The sequence below is a fragment of the Brachypodium distachyon genome, chromosome 3 (genome assembly GCF_000005505.3).
Source record: "Brachypodium distachyon strain Bd21 chromosome 3, Brachypodium_distachyon_v3.0, whole genome shotgun sequence".
Taxonomy (NCBI): Eukaryota; Viridiplantae; Streptophyta; class Magnoliopsida; order Poales; family Poaceae; genus Brachypodium; species Brachypodium distachyon.
The window spans coordinates 3181043-3204837 of record NC_016133.3 but is presented as its reverse complement, the minus strand read 5'-3'; the positions used below and the strand labels follow the sequence as shown (position 1 = coordinate 3204837).

At 42.6% G+C, this 23795-nt stretch overlaps 4 protein-coding genes and 1 non-coding gene across 9 annotated transcripts; 3 read left to right on the top strand and 2 right to left on the bottom strand.

Annotated features, from left to right (window-relative positions):
• Nucleotides 1-71: 71 nt before the first annotated feature.
• On the bottom strand, nt 72-6131 carry LOC100843186 (zinc finger CCCH domain-containing protein 13). Of its 3 annotated transcripts, none has more exons than XM_003574771.4 (11): nt 5838-6130; nt 4216-4353; nt 4058-4091; nt 3254-3386; nt 3091-3147; nt 2198-2295; nt 2033-2104; nt 1712-1899; nt 1177-1364; nt 589-789; nt 72-415 (listed from the first exon to the last, which is right to left on the bottom strand). In XM_003574771.4, exons 1-11 carry the CDS (start codon nt 5995-5997, stop codon nt 380-382), a joined length of 1305 nt encoding a protein of 434 aa, XP_003574819.1. In that variant the 5' UTR covers nt 5998-6130; the 3' UTR covers nt 72-379. The 3 variants fall into 3 exon arrangements, with proteins under 3 accessions (XP_003574819.1, XP_024317305.1, XP_010233847.1); XM_024461537.1 differs by having other exon boundaries at nt 4216-5053; nt 5838-5976; XM_010235545.3 differs by lacking the exon at nt 589-789 and having other exon boundaries at nt 5838-6131.
• Nucleotides 6132-7970: 1839 nt separating this feature from the next.
• LOC100837883 (formin-like protein 10) lies at nt 7971-12056 on the bottom strand. 2 transcript variants are annotated; one of them, XM_024460947.1, is made up of 7 exons: nt 11715-12056; nt 11297-11590; nt 10247-10928; nt 9690-10161; nt 9413-9612; nt 9041-9276; nt 7971-8954 (listed from the first exon to the last, which is right to left on the bottom strand). In XM_024460947.1, the coding sequence occupies exons 2-7, from the start codon at nt 11471-11473 to the stop codon at nt 8133-8135; spliced, it is 2589 nt and encodes an 862-aa protein (XP_024316715.1). In that variant the 5' UTR covers nt 11474-11590; nt 11715-12056; the 3' UTR covers nt 7971-8132. The 2 variants fall into 2 exon arrangements, with proteins under 2 accessions (XP_024316715.1, XP_003570961.1); XM_003570913.4 differs by having other exon boundaries at nt 11297-11570.
• A 171-nt stretch (nt 12057-12227) lies between these two features.
• LOC100830445 (CBL-interacting protein kinase 26) lies at nt 12228-15202 on the top strand. 2 transcript variants are annotated; one of them, XM_024460948.1, is made up of 3 exons: nt 12228-12428; nt 12575-12671; nt 13155-15202. In XM_024460948.1, the coding sequence occupies exon 3, from the start codon at nt 13424-13426 to the stop codon at nt 14819-14821; it is 1398 nt and encodes a 465-aa protein (XP_024316716.1). In that variant the 5' UTR covers nt 12228-12428; nt 12575-12671; nt 13155-13423; the 3' UTR covers nt 14822-15202. The 2 variants fall into 2 exon arrangements, with proteins under 2 accessions (XP_024316716.1, XP_010233844.1); XM_010235542.3 differs by lacking the exon at nt 12575-12671.
• A 1332-nt stretch (nt 15203-16534) lies between these two features.
• On the top strand, nt 16535-16636 carry MIR397B (microRNA MIR397b). Its single transcript, NR_126957.1, has one exon. It is a non-coding gene; the product is annotated as a microRNA MIR397b (primary transcript).
• A 1356-nt stretch (nt 16637-17992) lies between these two features.
• Nucleotides 17993-19693, top strand: LOC100838108. Its single transcript, XM_003574920.3, has one exon. It carries the CDS (start codon nt 18070-18072, stop codon nt 19303-19305), a length of 1236 nt encoding a protein of 411 aa, XP_003574968.1. The 5' UTR covers nt 17993-18069; the 3' UTR covers nt 19306-19693.
• Nucleotides 19694-23795: the final 4102 nt, after the last annotated feature.

The window sequence follows — 23795 nt, the reverse complement described above, 5'->3', positions numbered from 1 at the left end:
TCACCAACCGCAAAGCGCAAGTGCGCATTACTGTGTTACTGGAAAAGAGGCATAGTTACCATTTCACGAAATAAGTTAAGGCTCCACATAGTTGACCGTTTGCAAGGAGGAATCACCAACAGCAAAGCGCAAGTGCGCATTACTGTGTCACTGAAAAAGAGGCATGGTTACCATTTCACGAAATAAGTTAAGGCTCCACATAGTTGACCGTATCCAGGGCTCGATATGCCACTACAAAAGAAGGATTAATTCTGGATAATAAGCTAAATTCCCCATATACATATCAAATATAGATAACCACTTTGTACATGGAAATGCTAATTAATAGTAGTCTCCAGTCTCACGGGCTGCAGCTGGTTGGTTGACCACCCGACTCCTCTTATTCCACGTCCACTTCCTCGTCCAGGTCCTCATACTGGCAGAAAGTAACAGGGCAGAATGTGAGCATATTTCTTCAGCAGATGCTGAGAACGAAATGGGGGGAATTCCGGTGGGAAGATACTATAAATGGCAAATGTCTTGCTATTTCTGCGTGGGTATGTATAGACAGATTGGGGATTTCTAGGAGGATGCAAATGTAGTAGTCACCTGCTCATAAGCATTTTGGACCACTGGTGGAGGTTGTGGGGGCATGACAGGCGATCTAGTTCTGTCATCAGCATCGTTTTCTAGCAACGCATCTATCGTTTCATGTCTATCATCCAGCTCAATAGCCTCATTAAGATCATACAAGGCATGAGCAGCCATACCGGTGGAGGGCAAAGCATGTTTGACTGGAGAATCTTTGACCTGTAAGTTTAAAAATGTCTACTCAATCAAGCATTTGCTCGTGAGATGCAGAATTCATCAACATGAATAATTGCCAATGGACATGACTCTAAGATGAAGGAAAGCTATCAGGTTGACTTATCAATTAGTAGAAGTAAGCATTACTAATCTGCAGAATTAATCAACATGAATCATTGTATTCACTCGTAATATGTATCTACTGAATCAATATCCGCTTGTAACATGCAGAATTCATCAGCATGAATCATTGTCAATATGTACAACTCTATGATGAAGGAAAGCTATCAGGTTGGCATGTTATTTAGAAGCATTAGTAAGAAACAAGCAAGCAATCATGATACGATCATTTTATCACAAAATTGATATGGCACCGGAAAAATTATGCACCTTATCTGCGGAAGAAACTACATTTCCAAGCTTGTTTTTTTCATCTTCCCAGAGTCTCTTCTTTAAATATATAGACTTTGTTGCCTCACTCCCCTTGCTTGCTTTATCAAAATCTGTAGCATCACCTTCTGACCTATATTTATCTGACCTAGTGATTGTATCAGAATCTCGATCTCTTCTTTTCTTCGCTGAGAAACAGGACAAAATATTAGACGTGAGTATACATACATAATACAAAAGGAAGATATTTCTTCAAAAAAATGTACGGAAAAGAATTATCCCCAATGTGAAAGAGAAATGTACTCCATTGTTTCTATAAAAAAAAGCCGCTTAATGCGTAAGGTTAACATAGGGGAAAACTTTAGCTAGTGACAAAAAGCTTAAACACACATTCTGATGCCAATGGAAGGTAAAAATGGGCATTACGAAATAGCAAGATTCACACTATACTGATCACCAACTCTTAGAAGAATATGAACAATCATCATAGGCTCTTCAGGACTATATAATCTCCCCAAGAAACTAAACTACCTACCAGCTTTTGCTTCATCACTAGTTGAGTATGGAATTGATCTCTTTTTAGTAACAGCCGTATTTGGACTCCTTTCATAAGAACCATTTAGATCTTCATCAGCATGAACACTGGAAACTTCTTCGTTAGCACCGCGCTTCAAAATATCCGAAGCAAGCAAATCACCAAGTCTCTCAAAGCGAGCTTGTGACCTGCACGATTCCAATAGTCCATAATCAATTAACTATAAATTCATAGCCATCCCAATATACAAAATAGTGCTGCGACTCAAACCAACAATGTATTTCCATTAAAAGTTCTAACGTTGACGAAAGCAGTATGCACCTTTTCAACTCTTCCTGGGCTTTCAAAAAACGGCCATGAGCTTTTATAAACTTCTTCATTTTCGAGGTCATCCTGGATCGAAAACAATATGCAAACAGTATAATATTAAGACCACCAAGCTATTTATATAATAAAGAGAAAGGACTTGCCATTGTTTATAAATACCTATGGCATTCATTTTTCTCCCTCTGCAGTTGCTGATCAAGGTCATTTACTTTGCTAGAAATCTTCCGCATTTCATCAATCTTCTCATCCAAAACAATCTACAAAATACATGGTCAATTATTGTGTGAGAGTTCAGATTCTACAACACCAAGCCATTGTGAAGGATATGCATTCTTGTAAAGGATAAATGTTCCACATCACACATTTGCAGTGCCAAACAACGGTATAGATGATGCCAACTTGTGTAACAAAAACGACTGTAGTAGTACAAAGCAACAAACATGGATATATCATATATGTTAGACATCAGCCCTGGTGCATTAAATTGGTCCTTCTCGGTGGCATATAAATTTAACACTAGTTGCAGATACAATTAGGTCATAACCAAATAGGCAAATACTTAACCAGCATGTAGAAGTTTCCAGAAACTAAGTTCTTAAATAAAGCCGGACTAGGACATGTGCAGTCTTAATATCATATGAATTAAATCTTTAGACTTCATAATTGCTAGATATAACACCAATAGATGCACTAAATTGGCCATAATAACTACTACTCCCCCCGATCCATAATAAGTGCCTTGGATTTAGGACAACTTTGTATTATGGATCGGAGGGAGTAGTAAGCAAAGACTGAAATGGATGAATTAATAAAAATAACAGATGATTGGTATTCAACCATAGATTAATAACAATCTACACTATGTAGAACCGGATAACCCAAGCATAAGCATCTTTATAAATATACTAAAATATTATACTTATAAAGATATGTTTTACAGAAATCTAAATAGACTTTTGACAAGAACAATCTAAATAGCCTTTAATGTATTACCAACTAAAGTTTAAGAAATCTGACTGCATGTTGTACAAAGCTTCGAGACAAGAACTGACCTCAAGGTGAGATTTATCTTCACGCAAAGCTTCCATATCCAATCTTATTTGTTTGAGCTACACATATAGAAAAAATCAATTTTCATAACTATATCAGTGAGAGAATGTGCCAAAGATAACTGTGTCAGCTATTAATTAAATTACACAGTTCAAAACTCCATACCTTCTTTTCGTGATCCTCTTTCTCGTCGCCACTTGAGAATTTGTCCTTCTTCATATCACTATTGTCAGAGACACTCAAACTCTTCGGCGAGTTGGTTTCTCCATCATCAGTCTTCTTGTCATGTCTCCTCTCACTGAAAGATTAAGGAATAGAATGTGGAAAGGTAAATTACAGGATAAACATGACCACACACATATTCAAGAGGAAATTACAGATAAAAACAAATCTAGTAAACCCACAAATCCAATGAAATTGCAGTAAAGAGGTACCACATTCCATTTGGGCAATTTGCCTAAAGAGGCAACTAGAAGAGGAAAACAGGAACTATGTGCAGTAGCATCAAATGATTGTCAACAAATAACACAATTACGATGAGTTGATGATTTAATAGTTGTGGCCACAAAATATAGCTTCCACAGAGCTTGCATGGCCTTCAGGAAAAACATGCTTATGCATATACAATAAAGACATATGATGTAGATAATAAATGTCATCAAGGTTGATCTGCAGGAAAAATACAAAAAACTATCATCGGGTGAGGGTTCTTTCAATGTAATAAATATTACATAGTACAGTAAATCTTTGATGGTCGCTCATAATAGCACAAATGATGTGACATAGAGAATTTCAAATCATAACTTGTACAGATCTCAGCTCCAGCATATCAAAATAGTGATTTAACAATAACTAAGAACTGAAAAAATCGAATAATAATACAACCAAGTTAGATAATGAAACAATACTTAAGCAAAAATATGATATGAGTACAAATCACAATTTTGACTAAGAATATGCATTACATACCTCTTCCTGCTGGGAGACCGTGAAAAGCTAGATTCTGCAATTAAAATAAGAAGAAAATGAGCTTATAACAGGGATAATCAGTTCATAAAACTGAACAGCACATGTGTAGAATAACTAGCACGCCACCAGCTCGTGAGAGAGAGAGAGAATTTGTTTACCTCTTTCTCGAGAAGTTGGTCTTCGATTATGAAGGGAACGATGACCCCTGAAATCTCTTCCAGGGGAATGCCTCCTACGAGGTGAGAACCTCCTCTCAATCCTTCCTCTGAAGTCACCACCTCTATAATCTCTTCTTCCTAGAAGTAAGGAAAGTTTACAAGCTTTACACAAGGAATAACGCATGGCAACAAAAACAAAAAAGGAGTGATGCAGAGAAAGGACACCCATAAGCCTGTTAAGCTTACCACAACCTTGAGCTACAAGATTAATCAATTAGCAAGAAGTAGCAGCGGCTCCAGGATATGTCATTAGCCACACACAAAAAAGCAGGGCCAAAAAAATACACATGCAGATACCAAGATACAATAAGCAACCACTGATGCATCCATTAAGATAATACCAATGATCATCTGAAGTGAAATGGACGTAAGCTCCATAAACAGTCCGTGCAGCAATTATGATGAAGAAAGGTCTGCCATAATCCCAATATATGTACTACCATTTATCCAGATATCTTTGGCGACAACTTGTGAGGACTGGCAAAAACTTGAAATTGCCAGTAATAAGAATACTTCCAATGAAACTAGTGTCGAAAGATGTGTAATTCAATCCACTGCAAAATCTGCTAGTCATTCAGTGGACTCTGCCATATGATAGCACATCAAACATATTATGGGCATCAACCGGTGGAGGCCATGACACTCAAAGGTTCACCTTCTGATACAGCCCAAGTATTTATAGTCATGACAAATGGGCCAAATGCCAGTCGAAGAAATCTATGAAAAAGGTCGCATTATCCTCTGGCAGCAGTTGAGTCTAACAAGTTTGATCAGGAATCTGCTAATTGGAATAACAGTTAAAACAAAAGACAACCAGTAAGAATGCCACCTAATTCTGCAACAAGCTTCCACTTGTTAGAATTATTTCTATCTGCAGCAGCTGATGTTCAATTCAAGCACTAGTATGAAAAGTACAGTAAAACACACAAAAGAAATGAGAGACAACGGAACATGTGAATCACAAGAATTATGAAGCAAGCCCAAAATCGCTTTTCCAGGTGGTGTCGCAGATAATATAAGAAAATACTCCAAGGAAGGCCATCCATGAATGATCCAATTCAGATGTACTATTCCTTCAAACGGCCTAGCTAGCCATTAGCTTGGCCAAATGCTCATCATGACTCCCATCCAGTTAACTGGATCTCCTACTGCAACCATAACATATCAGAAATTTGCAGTTACTTATTCTTTTCTTTTTTATGCGTGGCAGAACAACACCTCGTAATGTCTCATGTTCTTCAGTCAGATCGATTTCATTCTGCTATGACATAAATCACCTGGCTTTCAAGAACAACCACTCTTGGCAGGATCCAAAACCTAATCTTTCATGCATTCATCTACCTCACACTCTGATTTCCCAACACCTAATCTGCATGTACCCTATATCCATAGATCTACGCCTACCAACCACGACAAGAAGAGAAATTCCACACATCCCACCCTCCCCGCATCTTGCCGAACGCCGGAAACCCTAAACCCCGGGGCGGGGATCTCGGAGAGGAACAACGAGCAACCGAACAGGAGTGCAATGGGGATGTGATGGGTGAAAGGGCTATCCATACCGGCGTGGTGTGGCGGGAAGGAGGGGCGGGATGAAGGCGGCCGGCGGAGCTCATCGGGGCCGTGGGCGAAGCTACAGGACTCGCGGTCGCAGTGACCGTTCCTGAAGAGCGCGCACAGCTTCGTCTTGTACGCCGGGCCGCGGCGAGGAGGGGGCAGCATCGTTCCGGCCGGTGGGCAATTCCGATCGTCGGGGGGCGAGGGTTTCGAGAGGAGGCAAAGCCCTAGCTAGGGTCGGGGAGGAACGGAGCGCAGGTTTCAGGCACTGCGAGGAGATGACATATGTGTGTCCGTTTCCTCAGAATTTATCCTTTTTGTATATAAAAAGCTGAATTGTGATAATTTTAAGGGCTCCATTATGATAAAAAATTAAGATATAATTATGATAATTTGCTGTAACTCCAAATGCAATCTTGGAGAGAAAACCGCTAGCATTGAATGACCCACGTGCAGATATGTATCATGCCTACTCTCTCTCTCTTGAAATAGCGGAATAAGATGAGGATATTTATGCGCACGGGCATACTTGAGTTATAATAACATGATTACAATACAAAAGCAAGTAGTTGTGTCAGAGCTTGTCTATACTGACACGCGTGGATCTTTCCGTCAGTCCGAGTGAGGCCTTCAAATTTGAGGGTTTGACTCAAGCTAAATGTGTTGCAAGAGAGACGGACACTAGGAGCTTTAGGTTTCCAACTAGATAACCTCCCGGCATCTCACATGAACCCATCAAGCCTGATTTGTAGGGTTGCAACCAAACAAATATGTTAGGGTCGTCACGTGAGATGTCACCGATAGCACTCCTATTGCTATGGTTGCCGAATCAAATAGAGCTATTTTAGACCCGAACCACCTATATAGGCCATTGGATGAATTTAATCAAGTGTCTAGTTAATCCAATTGCACGGTCCATTCAAACGGTAAAAAAAGGAAACACATTGATTTCGAAATATACTCCTCCAACCCTATTTGAAATGGCAATGAGTAAATGTATTATATAATCGTCCAAAGGAAAAAATAGCGCAATCCTTTTTACCTGACATTCTAAAATTTATTAAACTCGCATTTCTCATATTATATACTCCCTTCTTATCACAAAGAATGGTGCACGCGTTTTTCAAGGTTGAACTTTGATCAACAATGAGACCACTAATATGTACATCATGTGTCATAAATTTTATACCATTGGAAACGTTTTCTGAATATGAATCCAATGATATAATTTTTGTAGCACATAACCCTCATATGATTAGTTTAATTGTTGGTCAATGTAAAACCTTGAATTGCGTGCACACCATTATTTGTGGAAAGGAAAGAGTAATACGAATGATCATTTTATTTTCCATTTTGCAGGAAAAAGGCCTTGTGTGCACGCATATTAGCATTCCCACCTTGTCCTAAGAATCAGAACCATGTGAGGATGGTACCCAACCAAATCATCCTATTGGATCAATGGAGGTCTGTGGTGATTATGAGCACACAAACAGTGATAGTGTTTCGTATTTTCAGGTTTCAAAACTCACACAAACTAGCAAAAAAACCCGTGCTATGCTACGGAACAACGGAAAGTGTATCAAGCACGAGCCGGTGGAGGCGAAGTCTGGACATTGATTTTTCGATTGGATTGATTTCCATACTGAGATTGATACCGAGATTTTTTGTTTGGATTCGGATTGATTTCCATACTGAGATGGATACGAAGAATTTTGGATTTCATGCTAAGGAGATTGATTTATTTTAGGACTGTTCGTATTATATTGTGACAAATTTGGACCGTACGATAACTTTCAGTAAATCTAAACCATAGAATTTCTTCTACTGAAATCGTGAATAAGGCGGGAGAGAAAGAAAATAAGGGGTGGTGGCATATTGATTGTAATTTTAACGAAGTTGACTGACCAACACCGACCAACGGCGCCCACTCATCACCACCGATTCCAATTTAATATATTGTAATAGATTATTGCAAGAATATCAGCTTATGATTTCGCACTTTTCTAATAAAATAAGCTTTTATGTGTCTAGAAGTAGACATTGCTGGAGCCCAGTTGTGGCCCCAAAACTGAATCTAACGTTTTAGGCAGGAATCTTAAGTTAGAAAATAGGTGTAAGAAATTCATCAGATAATACTGTAGAGGTATGATAGTAAATCATGTATTAAGTCATGTGTATGTGGCATCTGTATGACTGTATCTGTATGTATACAATAATGCCTCTGCAAATGTGTATTTTTTACATTCTCCTGAGCAAAAGCAAATACCTACAAAATGCATCTAAAACTATATCCCACACAGTTAATTGTTCGAGTCCAAACTATCTAAGTGATGATCCAAAACTGCAGGAAATTGTTTCTCGTGGGGATTTAACACTGGGTTGTAAGTGCCACTGCTCCGAGATCTATTTGCTGTCTTCTTTTGTGATGCCCCAACTTCCTTGCATGCCTTATCCAGCATCACCAAAAAATCTCTTACGGTGACAAAGAGACCAAATCCGTCGTCTTTCACATCATTTCCATGGAAATACCGAATTGTTTTCTTCACTAATGATCTCAGTCTCTTCTCTTCTTTGAACAGAAAGTTGGTCTCATTATCTGCATGTTCTACAAAATGTACCAGTGAGTGGTGAAACCCACTGTTCTCTTCTATTGTTGCCATGTCAGAGTTAAGGAACTCCTTTGCTTTCAGCAACTCATGCCTGAGGCTCAGTACACTGGCAGACAAAGCATCAGCATCTAGTGCAGCTATGTTCTTGGCATTGACCATCTCACTGCTAAGCCCTGATACAATCTTAAGGCCGAGGTTGGAGTAGTACTCGCCATCTTCTTGCAGAGATCCGCTTGATTTGTCTCCTGAAGTACTAGGAGGTGGAGTTCTTCCACTTTCCATGGCTAACCTTGCTTCACGGACACCTTCAGATCGAACAATCTCTTGGACAACAAAGTGTAGCAGTGTGGTCTTTCCATCAGCACCCTTGACATCTGATAACTTCAGGAGGGTGTCAAGTTTGAAAGCATTAGCACCACCACGGAAGGTCCCATCATTCAAACGGTTTCCAGTTTTGAGAACAGCTTCTAGTAACTTAAGAAAAAGGCGGTGCTTTAGTTCCCCACAAGCAGCCTGACACCAAAAATATAATAAATTCAGTAAGGGTTGGAGTACTTTGCAGATTTAACATAGAAGTCAACTCCTTTCAGTTGGCTTACCTCCAATTGCAGGAATGAATCCCTGAGGCTTGAAGCATCTTCTTGCAATGATGACATTAAAAGTAAAGCGCTGATCCTCTTGTAAGCAAAAGGAATGTCAGTTAGCGCCTTCATCACTTGTTCTGCAAGACCTAGTTGTGAGCAGTCCCCTTCGTAAAGCCTGAGTTTCTGCTCTTCCTCATCAGTTGGTTTCATTCTCAAGATTGTCTCAAGAAGTAGTCTAGGAAGCTCATTTCCTTGAGAAGAGAGTGAGACGTAAGAAAATGTTAGAAAATACTGTCTTTATATGTGCGGGAACATATTTTCTTTCACATATGACTAAGCAAGCTAGATGGACCAATGAACAATAGTTTCTTGTGAATGAACAACTACCTTCAATGAGAGCATCTTGAATGTCCTCTACCTTGACATTCATTGCCTTAAAAACAACTGCCAGGTTGCACGATTTCTTAAAATCAAGAAGAGAAACATGCTGAGGTGAAGGGTCTGCCACGGCACGTTCTTTGTCCTTAACGTTGTTTCTGTTGCCAGCGCCATAAGCAAACAATGCCTCTATCATATCCTCGTTCACACTGCAAAATGTACTTGTCAGATAAAATCTTAATGCAACCAAATGGACTCAGAACTTATTGATACTGTTACAACTTACTGAAAAGAACCAAATTTGATGTCATGCCAGGCCATTGACTGGTTAGGATTTGCAAGAACTTTGTCCCAATAGAAAGGCCGGAGCTTGGCTCTTGGAGCACTCACTTCAGCTTCAGATGTTTCACTGGCCTGATCGCCTGCTGACGATCCTTCAGAATGACTTGAATCAACAGGTGACATCTGAGGAGGTCTTGCTCCTGAACCTCTGGGAGGTGTAGGTGGGGGAGGAGCAGCCTTCTTGACAGGGGGGGGCAATGGTGGAGGTGGAGGCGGAGGTGGCGGTGGCGGAGGCACTGGTTTAGGAAGATCACCTGCCGCAATGTCCTCCTGTGTTCCTTCAGTAACTTGCGCAGATGTTTTTGTAAAACAGCATGGAAAACACTGGCTCCTGCTGCCTCCAACCTTAGTAGGCCTGACCCCTTGATCACTCTTCTGAAGCGGGCTGGCGGGAACATGAACATCGGATGACAAACCTGCAAATGAAATCGATGCTATCTGATAGAATACCACACCGAGAATAATCCGCAGTTGGTTGATAAAAAGGGAATATAGCCTCACCAGATGCGTTAGCCAACTGCAAGTGAAGAAGAGGATGGTCATCCCGCGGCTCACTGACCGAGACCTTGCTTTTGTTGCATCCACAGCAATAGAAAATCAGAAACGCAACAATGAATGAGAATGCTGCCGTCGGGAGCACAACAGTCAAGACTAATCTTATGTAGTTGTGTTGCTTCTCCGAAGATGAAATTGGAGGAGGAACTCTCCGATGCTTCTGTGCAGACTGATCATGATGCCGGCTGGGGTCGGTTTTCGGGGAGTTGGGAGGTGCAAATGGTGGTTCTGCCACAGAAAGTGGAAACCAAGCTTCACCTCCAGACAAGATGGCTGGCGCAAAAGCCGGAGATTTAGTAGGAGCATCCCCAACCACTTGATGAGCCAATTGTCGTCTTGGGTAGAAGTTTGAACCAAGCAATGGCTGCTGGTTCTCAACATAGTTGCTCAATCCATCATTAAGTTCCTGTGCAATGCCCAAGCTGAAGTAATGTGCATTGATACAGTCATGAGTAACATAAGACTTCTGAGGTGGAAGAATTGCCAGAAGCTCCATAAGCAGCATTGTCTTCAGTTCATCCTCCGAAGAACGACTTGATAATCCATCCAAAGTAAAAGATTGTCCAATTCCTAATATTTCCTCTGCGCTAACGACGTCTTGTAAGCAAAGTGACCATATTTTGTCCACCTGCATCCATCCATTAAACATCCTAAACATTAAAGATTCCATGGTAATGCATCGAGAAGCAAATGTCGTGAACAATAAACAGTAAAGATTTAGTTATAAGCAAATTCACCATTTTTTCTCGTACAAGAAGAAAATTTAATTGGTACTGCTGACTACTGGTTGACTAAAGATTCATAAAAAATCGGTATTGCCAAGCTGCTAATATTTGAAGGGAACTCGTGCTCAAAAGGTTTTGGCAGATCTCTAGCACCAAGCAAATCAAGTAAACAATAGTTATTCTTAAACTAATCAAGCGAACAAATTTGAAATCAACCAGTTCATCGATTACTGCTACGTAACAGAGAACAGAGAGTTCATGGAGAGCTTACAAGATCCCCATCTAGAACCAAGGAAGACGGAGCAGGGGAAGAAGAAGAAGGAGAAGGCTGCATCCATCCCACGAAGAAATGCCCCAAGCCCTCCTCCTCTGTTCCCCATCTCGACGTCCCGACCAATGCCGCCGCCGCCGCCGCCAAGAACAGCACCACGAACCCCAGCCTCCTCATCCTCACGCCTTCCTACCACCTCTCAGATCACTTCTTTCTCACTCCCCCCCTTCGCAAAACCACCATCCCTCGTTGGGTTTCGCCCTCCCGGAGCGCGCTGCCAGAGAAGAAGAAGATCTTGGGCTTTCGATTAGTTCGTTCTGAAGCACTCCCAGTGTTAGGTTAGCACAACTACCCGTACTAGATTCTAGAGGAGTCAAATCATATCGCGTTGTTTACGGAAAGTCGCGGATACTCTTACTTGGAAGTTAGGCGTGACGGCACCATCGAGCAAAGAAGGAAGGGTCGGCCGCGTCGCAGCCGCAGCAGCAGGAGGAGGAGGAGGAGGAGACCGTTGACCTCCATTGCGTGCTCCACGTGATCCATCGCCCGCGAAGAACGGAGCATTTGTCTAGTGCTTTCCCGAAAGGCGGAGCGATTTTTCTTCACGGCGAGATTTGGATTTGGACTCAGATCATCACATGCTTGCTGCGGCGGCGATGGGCTCCGCCATTTCTCGCTCGCGGCGGCGGCGGGCTCCGCCGCGGCCGGCAGTGCATCCCTTTCCGTGACTCCGGCTACTTCGTCGCGGCGAAAGTCGTCAACGAAGTTCACCGAAGACGAATTTCGGGCCGTGGGCCGTAGCCCACTGGACTCCAAAACGAAGCCCGGTTACCTGGCCGCTGGGCCAATCGGACGGCCGGTTGGTGGGACCCATTGGCAGAGGCTCACACCGAGTCCCGACTCCCTAGAGAGCTGAGCTGCCGTGCCGACCTGTAGCCACCTGGGGCATGTGCTCCGAGAAGAAACGCGGAAGAAACACGCACTTCAGAATAAGGGGATCTTTCTTCTTCTTTGAGAAAGCCAGAGCGAATCAGCAGCGAGCGCCGGCTGCGGTTCATTCGGTCGATTCGCCTCGCCGGCGGCATCCAGGACTCGCGCGCGCAGGGCTCCTCGTCGGCCGGTTCTCCATCAGGTAACTCCCGTTTGGTGCTCCTTTGCTAGCACGGAGAGATCTGCTGCTGCTGCTTCCGCCGGCCGACCTAGTTTTTCTTGGCGGCTTCCCCTCCCCTGCGCAGTTTCTTGACTAGTAGTTGTGACCATCAGAAATGGTTCTGTTAGGTTTCGCTGATGTGGTGTCCCCTGTTCGGTGGAGAGGGAGAGATTTTCCCCGCTCTGTGATGTTCCACTGTTGCTCTGACGCCGGAGGAAATTGATGGTTCGATTCAAATTTTTTTTTGTTAATTTCTTCTACTGGAGAAACGTGGACTCCTGAAGCATCACATCGAATGTTGTGTGATCGACCTTCTTGTGGTGTCTAATTTTATACCGCTAGCTGGCCAAGCCGATTAGCCTCTCCCAACTATTGTCATTTCAGAGTACGCTTTAGCTGGTACTGGTAAGATCGGGTTTCCTTTCCAATAATGCCGGATATGCCATTTTTAGGCCAAGTACTTGGATGCCTGGGCTAGCTGATACGCTTTAGCCTAGGTAGGCCTACAAACTCACAATGACATAGGCAAGGCAAGCCGGTTCCTGAACGAAAAGAATTGTCCTGGATTTTCTTAATGTTCTCTTGGACTTCTGAATCTTCCTGTACATCTATAATCACTTCACTTGATGTCCATTTCAGTTACTTGTTGATCCATATTTGCATCACATGTTTGTACTAATCAAGTTTGTTATTTATTTTGCTTTACAGTTCACAACCAGTGACATCGGAAGAGATTTATCTCAGAAAAGTTTGATTGTGTGCTTGCACACCGGGGTGCTTCGCCCTGAGTTATCCTGTTGAGTTTATCATAAGAGTGTTTGCTCTATAGTGGTTCGGTATTTATTTTAGTTCTGCCCTTTGGAGCACTGGAGTGAAGAGTGAGGGATTTTGTCATTGCAGGCCACGACCTTTAAATAGGCTGTTGTAAAAGTAGTGCATAGTTGCCACATTCATCTTTCTAAATATAGATTGCTATAATGGAGGATAGGAGGACGATTTTGATGGAACGTTATGAAATTGGGAGACACTTAGGGCAAGGGAACTTCGCCAAGGTATATTATGCTCGGAATCTTATCAGTGGACAAGGTGTTGCAATAAAGATAATTGATAAGGACAAGGTTTCGAGGGTTGGGCTAATGGTGCAGATAAAGAGGGAGATTTCTATAATGAGATTGGTCAGGCATCCAAACGTCCTAAAACTTTTTGAGGTAATGGCTAGCAAGAGCAAGATTTACTTTGTTTTGGAGTATGCTAAAGGTGGCGAGCTTTTCAACAAAATAACCAAGGGAAAGTTAAGTGAGGATGCTGCAAGGAAGTACTTCCATCAATTGATCAGTGCTGTGGACTACTGCCATAGCAGAGGTGTTTATCATCGCGACTTGAAGCCGGAAAACCTACTCCTGGATGAGAATGAGAACCTAAAAGTCTCTGATTTTGGTTTAAGCGCTCTAGCCGAGTCCACGAGACAAGATGGCCTCCTCCATACCACATGTGGAACTCCAGCTTATGTTGCTCCAGAAGTGCTTAGCAGGAGAGGCTATGACGGTGCGAAGGCTGACATATGGTCTTGTGGAGTAATTCTATTTGTGCTGGTGGCTGGTTTCCTTCCTTTCCATGATACAAATCTTATAGAGATGTATAGGAAGATTTCCAGAGCTGAATATAGATGCCCTCGTCCTTTTTCTGTTGAGTTGAAGGATCTACTATATAAGATTCTTGATCCAGATCCAAGTACTAGAGCTTCTATCTCAAGGATAAAGAGAAGTGCTTGGTACCGAAAACCCATCGAGGCAAATGCACTGAAGATCAAACATGAAACAAGAGACAAGGTATACAAAGGTGAAGCCACAACCTCTGACTCGACAGAATGCAGTAATTCAGAGGAAAATCAAGCGTCCTCAAGCCTCACAAACTTGAATGCATTTGACATCATCTCTCTCTCAACAGGATTTGACCTATCCAATTTATTTGAAGAGAAGTATGGTCGGAGGGAGGACAGATTTACCACTAGGCAGCCAGCAGCGACTGTATTTGCTAAGTTAAATGAACTGGCCAAGCATTTGAAGCTCAAAATTAAGAAGAAAGAAAATGGTGTTTTGAAATTGGCAGCACCAAAGGAGGGGATAAAGGGATTTCTTGAGCTTGACGCGGAGATTTTTGAGCTCGCGCCTTCTTTTCTGTTAGTTGAATTAAAAAAGACTAATGGAGATACTCTAGAGTATAAAAAACTCATGAAAGATGAAATAAGGCCCGCACTCAAGGATGTGATTTGGGCGTGGCAAGGTGACTCACACCCGCAGCCTGAGCAATGTATCCAAGGAGAGCAGCAGCGACGGCAGCAGTCGTCTTTGCCATCACAGCAGCCACAGGAGTAATCTGCCCATTGCAGGCCTGCTACCCCAAAAGTCACAGGACAGGGTGCAACCACCGTGCTGATACAGCCATGGTATCGACGGTACTTATCCAAACTGCCGTTGCCACCTACAAATCATGCAGCCAGTTGTAACTGCCGGTACCTGTTTGGCACCACATCAGCTGCAGGACGAGTTCCAACAGCCGACTCATTGACAGAAATATCATTGGATCAAGGTTCTCCCTGTACTAGTAGTTCCACTTCCTACCATTTGACAGTTTTCCTTCTTTTGCTCCTTTATGTTTCTGCAATTTCTTCTGATGTTGTATATTCCTGATTTACTAAAAATACAGAGTACATTACACATGTTTCAATTTTGAGAATATGCGTGTGCTTACAGAAATCTGTATGCAGTGTGACCAAAGATGCTGAATAGATACAAAGGAAATCAATCATGCGTAGCTTCCGTTACCATAGCTAGCATGTTGGATGAGCGGGTCATTAGCATACAAACTAGGTAATAAATGTAAATATGCAATACATGTAACCTTTATTAGCGCCGTGATCTCTTCACCTGCAAACAAACGTTTATGTGGATTCTTGATATTGACCCTATCCATTTATACATCAAGCCTGCAGGAATAAATTTTCTAGTAGACAATTGCTTATTCATATTTTTCCATTCTGTAGTTTGAATATTTAACAGCTGTAATATGTAATATGTAATATGTAATATAGAAACTAAATATGTTGGGAGTCATGCATGGCTGCTGAAACAGACCTCTACAAGACCATTAACTGCCTTTCGCCTTGCAGTCTTGCTTTTCCTGGCATTTGCATGCCTGATATGTCGATAAACATTGAGTATCTTTTGTACATTTGGTTATGAACTCCTGTTGATTTTCTGGGAGGAATATGCTTGTAAAGGCTTGTTTTGTGTTCTGGTCATGGTCACGCAGATGACCTTTTAGCAAGCCTGTTGGTTTCATCGCAACCTGATGTTTCCAGATCCCTTGCCGCGTACTGAAATTTCCAAGGGTGAGGCATATTTTTGTAGATTGATGGGCAGTTGTGTGATCTGCAGAGCCTTAGCTAACAGCCTAAATACTCCATCACACTGCTGATTTGCTGTCACAAAAAAATTATGGTTACTTGTCTTTGTTAATCTGCTAGCAACGAGAGACAGGGTTGATGATGGGCTGGCGTGTAGTAGTATTGCCGATTGATATGATTTGGAACAAACACAAAGTACAACTCGTAGCGTAGGCACCGTCACACAGGTGTCGCGTTCTGACGGGTCAGGCTAACGCCTTTGTAGTATAACGCAGTACAGTTTGTACTGCCATGGTAGTACTTCCCCATGTCCAGGCAGGAGGAATTCAGGCCATTCCCAATCCCCATCGACCAGAACTTCAAATTCCAAATAATATAATCAGTAGCTTGTTGCTCCATGCTCCGCGTTTGCTGGCGATCTAGATCTCCAATCTTGTGGATCTCTACTCATCAGGTAGTAGTACAACAACGTTAGCGGAGGCAGTACAAGTGTACAACAAGAGGGGCGGTGTCCACTGTCCTGTCCTGGAAGCAGCAGTACACAGTACATGAGTACGTACACCTGCCCTGCGCTTATTTATAGTGCTCCTCGCCGTTGGGAACTCACCCACACAGTCACACAGACGATGAGAAGAGAAAGGGCGCAGCAGAGGCTTTGGCAACGGCGAGATGAAGAAGAGGCGCAGAGGCTTGATTGAGTGCAGCGTTGATGAACCCCTCTGCGCCCAGGCCGGCCATGGAACGCGGGGGGTTCTTCGACCCTGCACCCAATCACGCCTCTGCTTTCCTCTAGCCAGCGGAACTTTCAGCAAATTCAATTCTTTCTTTCTTTCTTTTCTGACGAGACCATATTTTTCGTTATTCCGTAGATACGTTAATTCGTCCTCAGCTTCTTCTGTTTTTCTTTTTTTGCAGTCTATCCTCATGTGTCTCCGTCACGTTGATAAGGTTTTACGACACATGAGAGTGGTGTTCATCGGACCAGACTGTGTGCCAACAGGGGAGGCGTCCATGGACAACAATGTCCAAACATGAGGTTGGCATCAGATGTGCAAAGAGAGAGCATGTACAATGCAATGCAAGGTGTTTGCGAATGTGCTTATATGATTAGTTCGGTTTATTCTTAAGCACTAGTAGTGCTTATTTCTAACTGTCACCAGAAATCCAAGTTAAAAGTTTGTGCACTAGCGTAACATCAAACGATTAATCAGGTCATGACAATACTAGCATCGATCATGTGTCCAAATCGACCTAGGGTATAAAGACCCGGTCAAAGGACTTGCATGGTGACCCATAATTTGGCGTGTTAAATATAATTTTTTTCCTACATGTTTTAAGAGGATGTCGTGCTATTATCATAGACAGTATAATTAACGTTCATTTTCATCTCGATGATTTTTTTCATGTGGCCACAGATGACGGACCACCGCCACCATTTGAGTGTTTTGTACACGAGTAAAGACATGATTCGTCGTTTCATTTAAGCATAGACACCTCAACATAGTACATACTTATGTGTTTTGATTTATTGTGTGGATTTGTCTAGATCCGTGATGCAAAAAGGTGCCAACCATTCATCGGGTGTTTTTTAAAGCGGTGAAAGACGTGTACTAAAAGTCTAATATATTAGATGACCGATTAACAAATTTGAAAATAATTAATGATTCCAAAACTTATTGACAACGCTAAGGCAACATACATTTATAGTGCCTCGAAATGTCAAATCCGAGTTCAATTCACAGCTCACGAGACAAAAATGAGAAAATTCAACCGTGAATAGTCACGGTGTGAGTTCATGTTTAGTTAGACTTAAAGCGTGACTTTTAACTTTTGGTTTATAAACCAAAAGCATGCCTTTGACTTTTTTTTCCGCAAAAAAGCAACAATATCAAGTCACAAACCAAAAGTCAAAACCAAAAACACATAAGTAGGTGATTTTTGACTTATAACCCAAAAAACCCATAAATAAAACCTAATCGAAAACAGATTTGAATTTGGTAGAATTCATAGCCAGGTTTGAGTTTTTCTTTTCTTTTCTTATCAACCTAGGCAACATATGCCCTGTATCGATGTCACAAAGGCTGACATGTGGCCACCTTGTAGTGGGGCCCACAGGTAACTCGGCCAAAGTCATGCCAATCCGGCCCGCACCCCAGCCAGCATCTCGCACATTCGGAACAAGAGCGTCTTTCCCTTTTTTTTTCCAGTGTAGAAGCCATGGCCTCCCCGCAACCGCCAGCGCCCCCGCCGGCGGAATCGCCGCCACCACCCGCTCCGACCACCGTACTCGCTCTCGGAGAAGACCTCCTCCGCGAGATCTTCGTCCGCCTCCCCTCCCTCCCGAGCCTCGTCCGAGCCGCCTTCACCTGCCACGCCTTCCTCGACGCCGTCCGCTCGTCCCCCGCCTTCCGCCGCCGCTTCCGCGAGGACCACCCGCAACCCCTCCTCGGCTTCTTCTTCGACCCCGACGGACCCGCCATCCCTTCCTTCGCCCCCCTCCGCCGCCGCGACGAACCCGACCTCGCAGCCGCCATCTGCGGCGCCGATTTCTTCCTCACCCGACTCCCCGACGAAGACGACGCCTCCCCCGGGTGGTCCATCAGCGACTGCCACGACGGATACGTCCTTTTCTACAACAGCGGCACGGGGCAATTCGCCGCCTTCAACCCCATCGCACGGGCCCTGGATCTCATCCCCCCGACGCCCGACGAGATCTTCGACGGCTGCCACGGCCCACCCGCATACCTCGATGGCTGCATCGTCTTCTCCGGCGAGGCCGGCGGGCCGTTCCGCCTGGTCAACACCTGTTACGACGACTCGCGGGCGCGCGCCGCCGTCTTCTCGTCGGAGAGCAGGGAGTGGGAGATCTTCCCGTGGTCTGAGCCCATGACGGAGCCTGGGGAGAAATACTGGCTGAAAGGTGGCACCATGGTGAATGGGTCCATCTATTGGGTACACACGACTGATGCCTACATGCTCGTGCTGGACACCGCGACGCTACAATTTTCACAGATGGATCTGCCGGCATGCTTGGCAGGGCAGGATTACCTATTTAGGGTTGGCGAGGCCAAGGATGGGAAGCTCTGCATTGTCTGCCCAATTGAATTCAAGCTTCTTGTTTGGGTTTGGAGATCCGATGATGACGGTACCAAGAGATGGATGCTAGACAATAAGTTTCACTTGGAGACAATTGTTGATGAAACCGAGGGTTCACTAGAGGAACATGGTGAACTGCATATCGTGGCCACTGTCGACGGAGTCGTGTACTTCACTACCTCTGAGACATTCATTGATCCTCATTTTCCAAGTTGGTTCCTATCTCTATGCCTGGAGACAGCGGAGCTGGACACGGTCTTCCAAAAGAGATATGACAGCCATGTCCATCCCTACATCATGGCATGGCCGCCTTCTTTGGTGCAGAATAAGGTTTGCCCTCAACTCGAAGATGCTTGACAAATGTTGACAATGATCATAATTCGTTCTGTTAGCCACCTTGTGGATCTTTCAAGTATTGACAGTGATGATGAGAAAGAAAAGGCCATTCTTATTTTGAGACACGAGCAAAGCGAGCTATCGACATTTTGTAGCCTTCATCAAATGTTTGCTCGTGTTTTTATTTTCGTTAGGTGTTTGTTTTCTGAATCATCGTGCCCAAGACCAGCAGTAACAGTAAGCCAGTAATTCTAAGTTCAGCAGTACTCAGGGTTAATACGCCTACTTATTTTACTTGTTTATTCCCTTAACTTTATACTGTGCCATTCATCAATAGTCAACAGCTCCATATGTCTGGTTGCATTTCTGAACTGGTTCGAAATTACATCCCATTTTCTTATTTGAGACAGAGAATCCACCCTTTTCTGGTATGATTGTCATCTTGATTGCTGCTTTTGTGTTGCCAGTTATGCCTTAATATGAATGAGATACCCGTCCATCTACTTGAGTATATTTTAACCATGTTTAGGTAAGCTTCGATAAATATCCTAAATGCGTTGTTTATATGAGGGCGTGTTGTGCTGCCTTTCCTTAAAAAAATTGAGTTTGTTATACTGAAACTTTCCAACATTCTACACCAGCAATGCAATTATCGACAAGAAGCTAATGAAATTAAATCTTGATTCATTTGCGTAGTGCAAAAGGAGATTTACTCCCTCTGATCCATATTATTTATCTCAAATTTTCCTAAATATGGATGTATCTATGCCTAAAAAGCGTCTAGATACATGTAATATTTCGACAATTAATATGGATCGGAGGGAGTACCATTTTTATTTGATCTGTGAACTGAAAAGTCAAAAAACATTTTGGTTATTAAGGCCTAATTTTAAGGATTTTTTGTAGTATTGCTGAAATAAGGTTCTTGTTTGTATAAAACTGGATCAACAACCTTACTCTTGGAGTACAGTAGCACGGTAGCAAGCAACTACAACAACATGAACTAGAGCGGAAGGTCCAAAAGCATAGTTCAAGTGTACCCTATTGTTATATATGATATATCAGCTGCCATCAACATGATTACCTCAGCAACACTTGAGATTGATATATAATTAAAAAAACTTTGATATGGGTGACTGAATTATTTTTTGACGGAACCTCGTCAAGAGGGCAGGGTGCTCATGCATTTCATTAAGAAGAATAGAGTGGCTCCGTTTACGAGGAAAACCAAGCTGAAACTCTGTGGGCACCTTATACTTGTTTTGTGCTTCATTTCCTCTTTAATGATATGAGTACCTTTGCTTGTGACAGAAATAGGATACGATTATTTGGCAACAGGAATAGGGGTGTGTGTCTATATAACCACTCAGAAACAATGCAATGAGATGCAAATCTGTTTTATCTCCAGTCAGTCAGTCACCATTTCTTCTTTCTTTTTTGTGTGGGGGCAGAAGGGGGGGGTGGGGGGTACAGCTGTGATGTTTTCCTTTAGTTTTTCTTAGAAACTTCAACAGGGCTGCAGCTTCCTGGGATGCCTCGATTTCATAGTTAGGCAGAGACTTATTGACGCTTGCCGTTGCTTGTCCTGCTTTCATTTAGTACATGTCAGAGATGTCGAGAAGCACTGAATTTTGTTTCATTTACTTGGTTATGAACTCTATGATGATGTTAGGATGGTTTTCGTTTGCCAAGGCCTAGAAACCTTCTTGTTACAAATGGGTTAGTTCCTACTTTGTTGTTCAAATTATCCAGACCTTTAAACCGATGGTAGCTTCATGCTTAATCATAGTATCACTTTCTCTGCATAGTCTCATTTTCTCTGTATAGTTCAAAACCGTAGGCCGGGGCATAGTGCAGTTTTGCACGTCTTGCTTCCTGCCACCTTCCCATAGTCTGTGCAGTATTTATCCTTGTGTTCATAGTCTGTGCAGTATTTATCCATGTGTTCGTTTGCCACCCCGCATGAATTCTGCTGCACTTTGCTTGTGCTCCAGTATTTGGTAGTGTCAACTCTTCGTCTTTCTTTTAGAGTTTACTTCCAGTTTGGGAGAAACATTTCCTTGAAATAACTTGCAGAAGCTGTGACATTGGCCTCCCAGATGGACAAATCCTACCATCTATGGGGGCCGAGGCTGTGGTGATCACACGTCAAAGGTCCGACCGCTAACTTCGCTTGCAGATTGACAGTCTGTTAATCTGGAGGAAATTTACTCTGGACATTGTTATTTCGTGTCCTTTGTTCAGACACTTCTCAATCGTGATTTTGCTAAGTATCATTATGATTTTGTGGTCATTTACTACATCTGACATGTGGAGCTCAGTTGTCAGCCACTTAATGGCCTTTTCCTCCTTGGCATGGCCTGCGGCATGCGCTGTGGCGGCATCATCGACCTCGTCGCTCGGGAAGTGTTGCATGTGGTTGTGGCCATGGTATCGTGGCGGCCTGACAATGAAGCTTCACATGTCAGAGTGTGTTGTAACAAATGACCATTGAATCATAATGGTACTAATTAAAGACATAGTTGGGGAGTGTGTCCGAACAAATGACACAAAATAATGGTGTGCAGGAGCAAATTTTCCCGTTAATTTGTGTATAGGACTGAATTGCACCTGCAAGGTTCGAGCATTTGGCTAGCAAGCGGCGGAGCCAGGAACTGACGTAGAGCAGGGCTATTTACATGACTAAGAAATAGTAATTAAGGAGGAAAACCCCAGGCCAAACATCAAATAATCACAATTTTCAAAAGAAAAAATGTTCAAGCCCCAGGCTGTGGCCCCCCTTGCCTGGGCTTGTCTCCGCCTATGTTAGCGACTCTCTCTATGCCTCTCCTAACATTGGGGCTAAATCGCACCTGCAAGATATCGACCAAACCGATTAAAAAAACATCGAAGTGTCAACTTTGCCTGAATATATGGTGAGCTTCGCTATAAAGGCTGTCGTATAGCCCCCCGGTCTTTGCTATAAGGTTGTCGTATACGCCATACTTTACACATTGTGCCATCATGCATTGGCTGGCACCTTCATAAGTGTTGTTCGGCAAAAACAAGGCATTTATAAATTGGCAAGTAATCACGAATAAACGGGCAAGTAGGTACTGATAAATCAGCAAGTAAACACAGTTAAACCGACAAGTAGTTGTAGATAAACTTGTGATGTTGTCTGATCATAGTTACCATGTTGTCATGTTGCTTGGGTTTAATTGTCACGTAGTGTGCTATCTAGGCCCTGTTTGTTTGGATTCTGCTTTAGCTTTTGGTGCTTCTAGCTCTTTAAAAAGCATTTTTCCTATTTTCACATGAAGCTAAGAAGCACGTCCGGAAGTGCTTCCCCCCAGAAGCTGAAGGAAGCACCTCCGGACGTGTTTTTCAGTTTCATGTGTAAACAGGAGAAGTGATTTTTAGAGGGATATAAACATCAAAAGCTGAAGCAAAATCCTAAACAAACAGGGCCCTAGTTGCCATATTTGTTTAACCCTTATTGACCAGCTTATTTGATCCTAGTTGTCATATGTTTTTTCAACCCTTAGTGACCATAGTTGCCATGTTTTTTACCACCACTCAACAACCATATTTATTACCTCTAACGACCAGCTTATTTGATCCTTGTTGCCATGTTGTTTTATCACTTCTCAATTGCGATAATTTTTTACCCTTAGCAATCAATCCTAGTTGCCACGTTGTTCTACCGCTTCTCAATTGTCATATTCCTTTAACCCGAGTGACAAGGGTTTTTCTTTTTAAGTTTTACCACCGCTCAATTTTCATTTCTTTTTTACCACTAGTGACCCGTTTATTTGATTGTACTTGTCTTGTCAATTTACCACTGCTCAACTGACATACTTTTACTCGTAAGAGCTAGCTTATTTGATCCGAACTATCATGTTGTTTTATCACTGCTCAATTGTCATATTTTTTAACCTCGGCGATTAATTTATTTGTTTCTAGTTGTCATGTTGTTTTAATGATATGTACGGTAAATAAGCTAGCAAGTGGTGTCGAACAAATATATAATTGTAGATTAATAACCTTGTCATTGTGCATGAGTAAATTGGCAACTACACAAATAAAATGAAGACAACCATATCAATAATATGCTAGGTAAATAACTTGAAAGGTGAAAGTATATTAATAACTTGGTCAGTTTACGCAGACAAATTGTTGAGTAAATATTAATTACATGATAAGTTAATATTCTGGCAAGTGCGGTCAAATAAAGAATTAACTGCAGGGTTTACATGTGGTCAGCGTACAAGAATAAACTATCGACCGTACAAATAAATTGATGACTGCATATGCTTATCAGGTCCAATGGCCCAAGCCGAATACTTGCATGCAAATATTTGGAGACGATATTGTGCTCGTGGTTTGTTCGGAACAGTGGCACCGCATACATTTTCTGTGGACATGTCACCCCTAGTCTGCTCTTATTCATGCAAAGATTTGGAGATGGTCTTGTGCTCGTAGTTTTGGTCGGAACAACGGCGCCGCTTAAATCTGCTCTCTTTTTTTCC

Bases quoted from the DNA above. Each gene is read 5' to 3' on its own strand.
- LOC100843186 (XM_003574771.4), bottom strand. From the start codon at position 5,997: ATGCTGCCCCCTCCTCGCCGCGGCCCGGCGTACAAGACGAAGCTGTGC. The intron at 4,354-5,837 runs GTATGGATAGCC...CCTTACTTCTAG, and splicing joins CTTCCCGCCACACCACGCCG to GAAGAAGAGATTATAGAGGT. The intron at 1,900-2,032 runs GTGCATACTGCT...GGAATCGTGCAG, and splicing joins GCCCAGGAAGAGTTGAAAAG to GTCACAAGCTCGCTTTGAGA.
- LOC100837883 (XM_024460947.1), bottom strand. From the start codon at position 11,473: ATGAGGAGGCTGGGGTTCGTGGTGCTGTTCTTGGCGGCGGCGGCGGCG. The intron at 10,929-11,296 runs GTAAGCTCTCCA...GGATGGATGCAG, and splicing joins TGGTTCTAGATGGGGATCTT to GTGGACAAAATATGGTCACT. The intron at 9,277-9,412 runs GTAGTTGTTCAT...TCTCTTCTCAAG, and splicing joins TCAAGATGCTCTCATTGAAG to GAAATGAGCTTCCTAGACTA.
- LOC100830445 (XM_010235542.3), top strand. From the start codon at position 13,424: ATGGAGGATAGGAGGACGATTTTGATGGAACGTTATGAAATTGGGAGA.
- LOC100838108 (XM_003574920.3), top strand. From the start codon at position 18,070: ATGGCCTCCCCGCAACCGCCAGCGCCCCCGCCGGCGGAATCGCCGCCA.